Source organism: Stegodyphus dumicola, chromosome X1 (genome assembly GCF_044657685.1).
Source record: "Stegodyphus dumicola isolate Sdum_Otavi_A_Nest chromosome X1, ASM4465768v1".
NCBI classification, from domain to species: Eukaryota; Metazoa; Arthropoda; class Arachnida; order Araneae; family Eresidae; genus Stegodyphus; species Stegodyphus dumicola.
The window spans coordinates 86,415,844-86,429,399 of record NC_140780.1 but is presented as its reverse complement, the minus strand read 5'-3'; the positions used below and the strand labels follow the sequence as shown (position 1 = coordinate 86,429,399).

Below are 13,556 nucleotides of genomic sequence, written 5' to 3'. Positions count from 1 at the left end.
ACGTCGGAAGAGGTAGCTTTTTTGGCGAATTATGTATCACGTGAATGTCATTCGGGTAGCTGGCATAGAGCCAATTTTCGCAGCTCCAATTTGATTGTCTTTTAGAAAGGCAAAGCAACTTTCCCGCAACTTTTGGTTTCCAATATTCTCGAGAATCGCATGTGCAGTGCATGAACTAAAGAAAGTACCTGTTCTCGTATAAAACAAAATGGGTTTAATCCTAGTATACGGTACCATGGAGGTTAGAATCAAAGAATATGTATTGTAAAGAAGGAAAACCTCTCTGCAACAGACGTGGCTGTGGCTCCGTTCCATCATAGAGGGAAAACAGCTGTGCATGTCTGATATATCTGTGGCCAAAGCTCGAAACCGGTGTCGAAGTTCGAAAGTGACGTTATCAAGAGTTCATAAAATGAATATCGTTTAAAATTTCTTTAACCACTTGCGCTAAAAAGACGTGCCACGCATGTCAATATGCTTTTGTCTCAAACCGCGAGCGACGTGAACACCACGTGGATAAGCATTTATCGCAAAAATGAAAATAACGTGGTGCACACGTCGCCTAACAACGAGATTGTTTATTTCTCGAGTTACAGCTCTGGATTGCACTCGCAGATGCGGAGCGGCGTAAATGAGACACTTTACGGCTTGTTATATTGTAGCGCACGGCACCGCAACCGTGAAGTTTAGTCTTAGCGCAAGTGGTTAAACTCTGAAGGAAAAGAAAATATTTTTTGGCGCAAGTAAATTAATTCATGGATTAGTTATTTTCAGGGAAAAAAAAAAAAAAAAACTACGAAAATCCGTTTTTAAAATTATTGCAAAAAATCCTCCTTTGATAAAACGTTTCTTCTTGGATTTTTCGCAATAATTTAAAAACGGATTTTCGTAGTTTTCTTTTTGTCAAAAAGCGTTTCTTCTTAACACGTGTTTGTCAATTTCCTGTACACATCGCGGAGAGGGAAATTCTGGCCGCCAGGTTCCGTCGCCAAATCCCTTGGCAAATTTTCCCACCGCATTCTAGCGGCGTAATAGCATTTTACTTGTATGGAACCTTTTCTTCTTTACATAGACATTCTTTGGTTAGATAATAATGGGATTTGGCGGGTCATTTTGGTCTTGGCGACAATTTTCAAAATCGTGCCAAAGTCTTACCGTATACTAGAATTTTACCGCAAAATCTTTTTAAACCTTTTTTTTTTTTTTTTTCTTTTTAATAAATACCATGCCACTTTGCAGTAAAATAAAAAAATAGTAATCAGTCATCTAGGCTAGCCATGTAATATAACTATATTCCCTAAAATATCGTTGATTATTCTAATTCAATTTTTATGTAATTATTTTTATGTTATTCGTATAATTTAATGTTGCTTCTTCCCTCTAAATTTATTTATTATTAGTAAATAATATTTCCAAATTTCAGGAAATTTTCTCTGGCATAATCCTGAAATTAATTATAGCAGTATGATGACATACCATCAAGAAATTTAATGCACATATTTTTTCCTTATGTATGCTGCGAAATAAATATAAAATACCTCAATTTATTAAAATAGATTTCTTTCTTTCGTTTAGCTGCAGAATGTCTGCAAAAAAAGCCTTATTTTATTCCAGATTGGGAAGATTCTAATCTCAATCTTCAGTGGAGAAAACAACTATTATAATTATATTTGTGTTTTCAAGTGTTAAGGTGCCTTTTAAGAACATACCTCACGCAAATTAAATTTACCTAAAATCTAACCTAACTATTTAGCATTGCGTTGTGATTTATAAGGACCGGATTAGCCTCGTGTTGAACTGGTGATGATCATGAGTAATAATTAAATAAAACATACATTTGTTATCCAATGTATATATCTTAAATGTTATTAAGTTTCTTAAGTGGAAAACTAAACAAAATTATCAAACAAAGTATACCAAGAATAATTAAGAATAAATGTCCTCTGGGATTTATTGAATAATTAAGTGAATTTGCTACACATTACAAGTAATACCATAATCAATTTACCTCTTAGAACAGCCAACGTACATTATGCGGATAGACTGGAATTTTCTTGAAACACACCTGGAAAACCTGGAAAAGTCAGGGAATTTCATTCTCCTGTTTGAGTGGCAACCCTGTTAAAAGTGTGATAATTATGGATTGCAGTATTTACTAGTAATGTTGATGTTTTTTAACATTGTTTCTTTCGATCGTATGTTAATGTATTTACTTATTTTTAGCTTCTACATTTTAGAATAGTGGTAGATTACAATGATTATTTCATGCACCTCTTTATAATCAATAACTTTATTTTTGTTACTGTACAGAAATAATTGAAATAATATAGTATACGATACTAAGCTAAGTACGTTAAAGTAAGCTCTTCGTTAATAGCACACGATGAAACTTTTTGTTTCTATTTATTATGAATTTCTTTATCTTTGCACATAAAAAGTAAGTGAAGAAAATAGAATATACTTAAATTTAATAAAAAATAAAACCTAATTTCCAACATTCATTTATTGCGATAATCTAATAAACATACATAACGGCAATAGAATATACTTGAATTTAATAAAAAAAAAATAAAACCTGATTTCCAATATTCATTTATTGAGATAATCTAATAAAACATACATAACAGCAATATTAAAAAAAAACATGAATTACACAGTGTTTGAAAGAATAGATACAAAATGGAAAGTAATAAAGCTGCAATTTGCAATCAATAAAAAATATTTAGTGTTTTTTAGTATTACACAATTAAATATCATGTAATTATAGATTACAATATTTCATTATTTTATATTAGCTAGCCAAAGTTCGCAAATCTCGAGATGTTCGTTTATATAAGCATCCAGTATATAATGTACAGGTCTGCTTCTCCTGACTGTCGATGAGTTTTCTGCCATATATGTTGGACAGCCGTAAATTTGTCCTTACTTGAAAAATAAGAAATAAAGTCATATTTCAGAAGTGTAATAATTGCTAACATGTGATTTGCATTATTTCGGAAATATGATTTTTTAAAGTATATAAAATGCATAATGTAATAACTTACTTTATAGATTAGTTTCATTTTTAAATATTTTGCTATAATATTTATAAAAAAGTATTAATTATTTTAACAAAATTTTAAAAAATTATTTAGCACATATTTTTAGTACTAATTAAATTTAATAAATCAAAAGTATTCATATTAAATTTACATTTCATTAGATGAATCTACCTTAGATTAATATATTTAGATGAAATAAAGTAATGAAACATTGCAAGGTAAATCTTATGCAGAATTTAGATTCTCGAAAGGGCAGATTTAGTCTCTTTTCATTCTAAAAGTAATGCTGATGAACTAAAAAAAATGCTAAAACGACCATGTCTAAAAGCGGTCATCATAACATTTCAGCGAGGTCGACAAATTGCCAAGATATTTTGCATCTTTGCAAAGTTGTAAAGACATCATAAAAGTTACCACGACCACTTTGAAACCTCTCGGACCAGTTTGCAACGCCGTGTACTACTTGGGTTATTAGAAACGGTGCCATCCATTATAAAGGCCACATGCCAGTGATCACTGATTTCGCTGTAAAAATCACTCGAAAGTTTCGTAAAAATGTAGGGAAATTTGATAATCTTACTGTTATGATATTTTCTATGAAGAAAATAGAAAGAGCCCAGAGCCATTCTCTGACTATGACACTTCTATCTATACTGCCTATTGTTTTTACTTGGCTTAACTTATTTTACTTCAGTATTTTTTATCTCCATCCATGATCCATTCATTTATTACTTAATGTAAAGTTGTAACTTATTTTAATTTTTAATTCGTTTTTATTACCACTTTTTGTCATGTGGCTTAGCCTTCAAAATTGCTATGGTGATGAAAAGAATCTCCCCCTTCCCTCAGCCTTAAAATTCTTGCACTTGAGCCATCTGCTAAGGTTGCTTTTCGATGCTTACTTGTGATGGCAGTTTCACCACATCCCATCCATTTGCCTATTAGATCCAAACCTGCTCAGCTCATCTACCATCACCTTCACTGAACATTTTCTTCACTGCAGTTTACCATCGTACAAAATGCTATCATACTTCAACTTTGCTTATCATTTACACTTCACAAATGATATAATAAGGTTTATCTTGAACTTTTATGTTCTGCAGCATATGGTTTAGAAAATTCTTCGTTCCATAGAAATTGCACTTGTATGAGCATCTAAATGAGTCTGACAGAAACAAAACAAGCACTTTCCACTGGAGGCATGGTCAGTTTTTCTGCCATGTTATTGATACATAGTAATTGCCTACATTACTACAGAAAAAGCTTCATATCTTTCCAGTTTTTTTTTCATGGTATTTTTCATATTTTTTTAACTTTTGTAGATTGTTGACAAATGATGTTTTGTAAAAACTCACTATAATGCTTAACACTTACACTTCGTATGTTTGTAATAGAATTTGTTTGTTGTTAAATTTGTATATAGAACCTACAGTGTTAATGTATCTAAATAAATGAGAATTCTGCTAAAATATTTATATAACTTTTTTGATTAAAATTTAGGGTAGAGGCGGTCTTGGATCAATATTTGTATGGGCATCCGGTAATGGTGGAAGGCATAGTGATAGCTGCAATTGTGATGGTTACACCAATTCAATTTATACTATATCTGTAAGTAGTGCAACCCAAAGTGGTTTGATGCCATGGTACCTGGAACAGTGTTCATCTACGCTGGCAACAACATATAGCAGTGGAGCTTCTAGTAGAGATCAAAATATAGTATGTGATCTTCCAACAGCATGCCAGGATGATACTAGTCTGAATATAAGATTTTTTTATTTTTTTTTAAAATCAGAATTCCATTCTGGAACCTGTACCAATCTGATGCTATTAGTATAACATTTAAAAACTGTGTTGACGTAATTGATCACATATTGCTGAGATTTGTTTTAGTTCACAAATTGCACATTTATTTAATACAGTACAAAGTCTGTAATCTGGATGTCCATTATCCGGAATAATCTATAATCCGAACCTCAAAGCCTTAAACTTTTTTTTGTATGTTTTTCTCATGCACGTTTAATGTATAATGCACGGAATAAGCGAGGCTAAAATTATCTTTACTGATTCTGAAGCATTTCAGTTAATGTTGCAGATTGTGCTGTTCCTTAGTCTTCTAATTTGATCCGATTTATTATTTTTTGCTGACTGTTAGAGCAATTTTATAAATATCAAGCTTGAACTTTCTATTACGTCAAAAAAAAAAAAAAGGTTCCAATTCTGGAGCTGCCAAAGGATCTACAAAGCGAAAGCATGCTTTGATGTCCATCAAACAAAAAGTGGAATTGCTGCAAAAAATGGATAAAGGCGTATCCATCTCAAAATTATGTGAGGAGTATGACATTGGAAAGTTAAATGTATATGACATAAGCAAAAAGAAAAAGGAACTTTTTGAATTTTTTGTAGATTCCGACACCCCACTTGCAATGAATAACAGAAAAAGGGTTCATTATGTTAAAAATCACGATCGTGACAAAGTGATGATTGAATGGGTCAGACAATGTCGCAGCAGGGGCATGCCATTGACGGGTCCAATGCTTATGGCTCAAGCCAAAATATTTCATGAAGAAATTACTTAAACACTGAGGGCACATATTCAACAGGTTGGTTAACCAAATTTAAAAATCGCCATGGTATAAGACAATTAAACATTTCAGGTGAAAAAGCTTCAGCTGATACTGAAGCTGCTGATTTGCAGATGAATTCATTGAACTCATTCCTAGTGAACAATTATCTCCAGAACAAATTTACAATGCTGATGAAACTGGTCTTTTCTAGCAATATGTACCACGAAATACCTTGGCAACCTCTACAGAAAAAGCTCCAACTGGTGTCAAAGATTCCAAAGCGAGACTAACAATTTTAGCGTTCGCAAATGCTGCAGGAATGCACAAGTGCAAACTTTTCGTAATCGGAAAACATGCACGACCTTGAGCATTTAAAAGAGTAACGATTTTCCTTGTTATATATCGTGCAAATAAAAAAGCATGGATGACACAAGCGTTGATAAATGATTGGTTTGAAAATCATTTTATACCTGAGGCTCGGCGACATTTGAATTCGGTTGGTTTGCTTGATGACTCAAAAATATTCCTGATTGTTGACAACTGTTCACTTAAAGTTTTAGTGAAAAATAATGTATCTGTATTATTCTTCCCTCCAAATTGTTCGTCTATCATTCAGCCTATAGATATGGGAATAGTGCATGCACTGAAATGCAAATATAAAGTAGCCTTTCTAAAATCTGTTAAATTTCTTGAACAAGGCCAAGACTATTCAAGACTTTCTGAAATTTTTTAGTATAAAATCTGCTGTGTGGAGCATCGCAAGATTGTGGGAGAATGTTTCTCCAGATATGTTAAAAAATGCTTAGCATAATTTATGGCCAGCTACCATATTTCATGGTGAGGATGATGAAAATGATAGCGGCGAATTTGAAGGTTTTTGGACATCGCAAAGTAAAGGTGAAACTTTCCAGTTATTGGATTTTGTAAAGAAATGTTGAGAAGTGGTAATAAATGAAGATGATATAACAGAAGTTTTTCATTGCTAGGCAATTCCCCAATCATCAATCAATTAACGGACAGTGAAATCTGTAGTATGGTTCTAGATCCAGAAAATACCGCTGCCGATAGTGAAGAAAGTGACAGAGAGGTTATTGAAAATGAAAAAATTTCGATTGACAAGTTAGTTGGTATTTTCGACAAACAATTACAGGACTTGTACAGTGGAACTTTGTAACTGAACTAGAAATTTTATCTGTTTATAGAATTAAAGAGAAAGTATTAACACAAAAAAAGAAGCAACTTAAACCACTTACATTGAATGAAATGTTTAATAAAGTAAACAAATAAATATTAAGCTGTTTTTTTTTTTTGTAAATTTTGATACCCTTTAGATCATAATTGCTCTTTACTTCATAAACTACGGATTCATATTTTTAATTGTATAATTTCTTCATGCCATCTTACCAGATTTAAATTGATGATCTATAATGCGGTAAACCCCTAATCTGGAAGTCCCAATGAGTCCGTCTTACGGACTTTGTACTGTATAATATATGGTGTATAGAAAATTTAATTCCTATTCTGCAGACCAGCTTCACGATATGAAGGACATACATGTGAGAAAATCCAAACTTTTTATTTTGAAACATCTTAAAAAATGCTGAGTTGTTTTATTTTCAAGCTAGTATCATTCCTTTTCTTTTTGTTTAACAATATTAATTTCATCTTTTTTTTTTTTTTTTTTTGTCTTTGAATGTGTATGTACATGTGTTTATGTATATAATCAAGAAAGTTAAAAAAGTTCAGAAGCTAACTGATTAAAATAATATCTTTAACCCTTTTCGGATGGGCACCCCATATATGCATTCTCTATGAATGTCTCTCACAGCTGGGTGTCTCACTCATGTATCACTAGATAATGTGCTCAGGGGATGGGTGATGGATATGTGCATTTTAAGCTGAACCATTTTTTAAAGACGCTGAGATGACATCCCATGTCCATTACTTTTGAACTGAACATAGTTTTTGGATCCTATTATCAGCCGATAGATGGCATTGTAGAAAAGATATAGGGGATAGGGGGCGCACGATGCCAATCGAGAATCAGGAAGCGAGATAATGTGATTAAGGCTAAGAATGTTCCGTAATAATATGTATATGTTTACTGTAATAATAATGAACTTATAAAATGCAAGAGTTATCCTGATTGAATGAAAAGTGAAAGCCCAACTTACCCCTAGTCGTCGTGAGATTAATAACGGAGATTAAAGCTAACATTTGAGAAGCAGGATGATTGATGCAAACACACATTGAATGACTCGCGTCTAAGAGCGTGGAAGAAGGGGTAAGTTTCGTTTTTAAAAATTTGAATTCATGTGAACTGTAGAATAATTCTAACAGAATATAGAATTTAGAAGTATAGAATTGTATTACAGTAAGACCCCGCTTAACGTGGGGGATACGTTCCATCGAAGTAGAGCGTAATGCGAAACAGCACTAAGCGAGGCTATCTTAACATGTAAATAATGGGGTTAGGGGAAGACGGATAAAAAATGGTTAGGCATTAAATTTAATAATTTTTTTTTAATAAAAATAAAATCAAACATTTATTACTTACACAAATAAAAAGAATATAAACGCATATACTTTTAAAAACAAATAAAATTCTCAGTCAGATCATTCAGTCTATTCTGGGTTTCCAATTTTCTGCCTTTTTGTTAAGAAGGCATTATGATAGATTGGCTTAATGGCATATTGCGTTCAATTTCGTCGTCAATCCATATAGACAGTCGTTTTCCCATTTTCTCTATAATGTTATTTCTAGAACGGGTAATTCTAGTTGCAGAGCTTGACGCAGTTGCAGTTGTAGATGACAGTATTTTTTCTTTATTCTTAAGAATTGTCCTTATTGTTGAAGTTACCAAAATCAATGCAGCACTAATTTGAGATTGACGTTCACCAGAATCTAATCTTCTAATCACTTGCATTTGAGTTTCCAGTGAAATGCTTTTTCTGGTTGCTTTCTTTTCTTGTTTTTTATTATCACCCATGATAAAAACTAAAGATCATAATATTTGTCACTGTATTAATCGTTATAGTATTATACAAATTTAAACTTACAATAATGTCAACAAATGTTTCAAATGATAAAAATGCGTCCACCAAGCAAGAAACACAACTACACTGTTTCGGATATGTTATTTGGAATCCTAGCGCTGCACTCAATTTCGGAGAATCCCCGGGTTGAAATAAAAGAGCGCTAAACCGAAACATCGTTAAGCGGGGTCTTACTGTATTTGTTAATATTATGGATGAGAATACAAAGAAAGCTTTAGATAAAGCAAAAATGAAACGTAAAACTTTAAGAAGGTTAACAACACAAGTAATTAACAGAATATCTGAATTATTGGAACAGGATATTGTAGATACAATATCATTAGAAGAATGTGAGATGAATCTACAAGAAAAAGCAGATCAGATATTTAAGTTAGATCTAGAAATTGAGAATTTAAATCCTGAAGTATCTGATCTGGAAACAGAAGTAAAAAATAATCAGGAATACAGAGAACGTATCATCTACACGAAATCGAAAGTCAAGAATTATCTCCAGAATTCAGACAGAAATAAGGCAGATTTGTCTTTGAAAATAATTCTTCATTTATTTCGAATAGTGAACCAGATAAACTGAGAATAAATTTGCCGAAACTTCATGTAGAACCGTTTGAGGGTAATTTAGAGAAGTTTCAGGAATTTTGGTCACAGTTTGATAATGTGATTCACAGTAACGAATGCTTATCTAAAGTAGATAAATATAATTATCTTAAAGCTTTCTTGAAACGACCAGTCTTAATTAGTATTCAAAGACTATTGGTATCAGATAATAATTATGATTTAGCAGTTGAATTGCTTAAAGAAAGATATGGGAAAAAAGAAATTATTGTAAGATTTCATATTAACCATTTGTTAAATTTAAATGCCGTAAAATTGGCTTTGTATTTGAAACAGTTAAAGGAGTTATACGATACGATAGAAATCCAAGTACGGGGTTTACAAACTCTTGGTGTTGAACTGAATTCATATGGAAGTTTGTTGTTTCCACTACTAACCAAACTTATTCCAGATTCATTGTGCTAGATTTTTATGGACAGCATGAAAAAGACGATTCTTGGAATGTAACAGAATTAATAAAATTTCTTGGAAGAGAAATAGAAACGGGAGAACGAACATTTTTGTTTCGACAAACAAGGGAAAATAATGAATCAGTTAAAAGCATAGACAATAAACTGTCAGTTAATAAATTTTCAGAAAAGGGGACTAGATTCCAAAAGTTTAAAGAGAAGCAACAATATTTGATTCCTAATGCTACCACACTGAGCACATTTCAGAAACTTTGCATTTTTTCCAATAATTCTGAGCACAGTTCCAAAAATTGTGATAAGGAACGCGAACAAAAATTAGAAAGTTTAAAACGAAACGCAAGATGCTTTTAATGTCTGCAAAAAAATCATATGGTTAGATCGTGTAAATTAAAAGAGCACTGCTTGACATGAAGTATAAACATTCTAACATGATTTGTGATGCCAAATGCCTTCCACGTCAGACAGAGAGTCGCGAAGAAACGATGAATGACAGAATGAAAGATCATAATAATGTTGCTATGACTCAGGATGGATTATCTGACGTTTCAACGTATTTGAAGGAAGCAATAATTAACGGCAGTGAACTGATTGAATGTTTGATAGATACGGGAAGCGCTCTCAGTCTATTAAGATATTCGTTTTTTTAAAAATTACGATTGCCAGTGCAACCAGAAACAAAAAAATTACTTGGAATCGGGAGTGTAAATCACGCATCTACAACAACTTTGGGAAAAGTTAATGTTTCACTTCGAATCAACGAAATCCAAACATCCGCGAATTTGTTTATAGTAAATGATGAGGTACAGCCGTATGACCTAATTATTGGAAGAGACATTTTAAATGATCAAATGTTGGCTTATGGGAAAATAGGGGATTGGTTTAATATATGGTATGCTAATAAAATTCCATTCGCCAATTGATAAACGAAATGGAGCGTTAACACATTAAGTTATATTCTGAGAAACCAATAGAAATAAAAAGTAACACGATAAACTTTGTGCATTCTGTAACCCCAGATATAAATAATGGACTAATCTTATTTCAAAACAAGCATGGAAGTCCGGATTCAGTAATGGAGGTTAAAAATGGTAGGGTAACAGTCCCAGTTATGAACATAGGACACAATAACATCAGATTAAAAGAAGATCAGTGTATCAGCAGGGTAACAGATATAACAGGAGATTGGGAATTAAAGGAAATAGACAAGCCCAATATAAACAAAGATGAAAAACAAAACCATGTATTTTCCATTCCTCAACATATTCACCAAGTAAAGATAGATGATATAAAATTTTATGAGGCAACTACAGATAGTGAAAGAACTGATATCTTAAAATTAGTAAATGAATTTAGGAATTTGCTCTTAATGTAAATGAATTAGGTTGCACAGACATAATAAAAATGGACATAAAAGAAATTGACGGGAGTAAGCCTGTGTCTTCTCATCCGTACAATACGAATGCAGCTAAACGTAATGTCAAAAAAAAAAAAAAAAAAAAAAAAAAAAAAAAAAAAAAAAAAAATGTTAAAGAATGGATAGATAATGAGATAGTTTCTGAAACTAGATCATCTTACGCTAGTCCTGTGTTACTAGTAAAGAAAAAAACGGGATTATAGACTGGTAATTGATTACTGCAAACTTAATAATCAGACTTAATAATACAGATAAAGGATAAGTTCCCTTTGCCTCGAATAGATGATCTTTTAGAATGTTTAGGAAGATGTAATTCTCACTACTCTGGATTTAGCCCACGGGCTATTTGCAAATATCGTTAAGTGAAGAAGCTAAATTAAAGATGGCGTTCATCACTCCAGATGAAACAGGACAGTTTGAAAGGATGACATTTGGGTTAGTAATTGCTGCTGCTGAGTTTCAGCACCTAATGTCGTATGTCCTAGGTGCCTTATTGAACACTAAAATGTTGTGTTATATGGATGATATATTTATTCCTGCAAAATCTTGGGAAGAGATGATTTTCAAATTGAAACAGGTATTAGATAGCCTAAGAAAAGCAAATTTAACCTTGAAATTATCTAAATGTGAATTTGCGAAAAGAGAAGTAGATTTCTTGGTTTTTATTATAAACGAAGATGGTATCAGACTGGGCTCTAGAAAAATAAAAGCCATAACAGAATTTCCAGAACCAAAGAATGTGCACAAAGTGCGAAGATTTTTGGGCCTGACTGGATTTTTCAGACGATTTGTGCAGAAGTATGTGTTAAAAAGTGAACCATTGACCAGATTGACAAAGAAGAATCGAGACTTCGAGTGGAAGCAAGAACAGAAGAAGTCATTTGAACTATTGAAGAAACAACTGACTGATAAGCCCATATTAGCTCACTATCAACCGCATGCAGATACTGAAGTCCATTGTGATACAAGTACAGAAGGTTTGAGTGAAATGCTAATGCAATGTGATGAAGATGCAAAATGGCATCTTGTTTATTGCATCAGCAAGAAAACAACAGAAGCAGAGAGAAAGTATCATTCCAGCAAATTGGAGTTAATGGTCATTTTATGGACGTTGGACAGTTTAAGACAGTTCTTAATCGGCATAAGATTTACACTTATTACTGTAAACCAGGTCTATTAACCAGGTCTGTATCAACTGAGTCTCTTTCAGCAATCAGTTTAAGGAAATCATTGGGCAAATATTGTAACATTGGGAAGAGTGCCATGAAAATCCGTAACATTTGTGAATTCTGTTATAACTCATAATTTTGTTGGCCTGTCTTATCAGTAATGGTGATTTAACAGCCTATGCTATTGTTCACATTAATCACTTGGGTCCTTTCGTAAAGAGTTCGAGAGGTAATCAAGAACTATTAGTGATAATTGATAATGTGACTAGGTTTGTGAGAATTTCTGCAGTTTAGAATACTAGTGCTAAAAATATTTTACAGTCTTTGAAGAATTTTGTTAATGATTTTGGACTACCGGAGAGAATAAGTGATAGAGGATCTTGTTTTACATCTCATCAATTTAAGCATTATTGTACAGATAACGGAATACAGTCAAAAGTCGTTAATTCGGACATCCGTAATCCGGACCTCAAAGCTACAAACTTTCTGCGCATGCATCATGTTGACGCATACGCATAGGAGTTTACGCGTGCGCGTAAGACTTTTACGGCTGCGAATATGCGTGTGCGCATGCACATAATACGTTTACGCATGCGCGTTTAATGTATAACGGACGGTATAAGGTAAGCTAAAATTATCTAATTCAGTTAATGTTGCAGACTGCGTTCTTCCTTAATCTTCGAATTGGATCCGACTTATTATTTTTTGCAGACTGTTAGAGCAGTTTTATAAAAGTAAGCTTGAACTTTCGATTATGTCAAATAGAATTTCCGATATATATTTACTAATATGTAAAGGATCTACAAAGCGAAAGTATGTTTCGAAGTCCATTAAACAGAAAGTGGAATTGCTGCAAAAAATGGATAAAGGCATATCCTTTGATTATCTAATCATTCCGAAATATGTTTATCAATTTCATGCTGCTCTGCAGGGGGAGGGAAACGACGTGGTGCGCAATGAATTGAAAGTTGATTTGTCAGCACTATCCTTATCTTCAGGGCAGATGTTTTTATTTTATTTGGCTTATAATTCTTTACTAAATGTAGTATTTCATCTCGATGTACTCGGTCTTTGATATGATTTAGATCAAGTTCCTCGTCATTATAACTCGCTTCTGATAGTGAAGAAAGTAACACAGAGTTATTGAAAACAAAAAAATTTCGATTGACAAATTAGTCGGTATTCTCGACACAGCAATTATAGGACTTGAACAGCGGAACTTTGTAACTAAACAAGAAATTATGTCTGTTTAATAGAATTAAAGAGAAAGTATTATCACATAAAACGAA

At 32.7% G+C, this 13,556-nt stretch overlaps 1 protein-coding gene across 2 annotated transcripts in view; it reads left to right on the top strand.

Moving 5' to 3' along the window:
* Fur2 (furin-like protease 2) overlaps positions 1 to 13,556 on the top strand; it is a 234,229-nt gene that overhangs the window by 112,242 nt on the left and 108,431 nt on the right. For both annotated transcript variants that reach the window (XM_085806945.1, XM_085806944.1), the window contains one exon: positions 4,542 to 4,757. In XM_085806945.1, the coding sequence (XP_085663071.1) occupies positions 4,542 to 4,757 (216 nt within the window). The remainder of the gene's footprint in view (positions 1 to 4,541; positions 4,758 to 13,556) is intronic.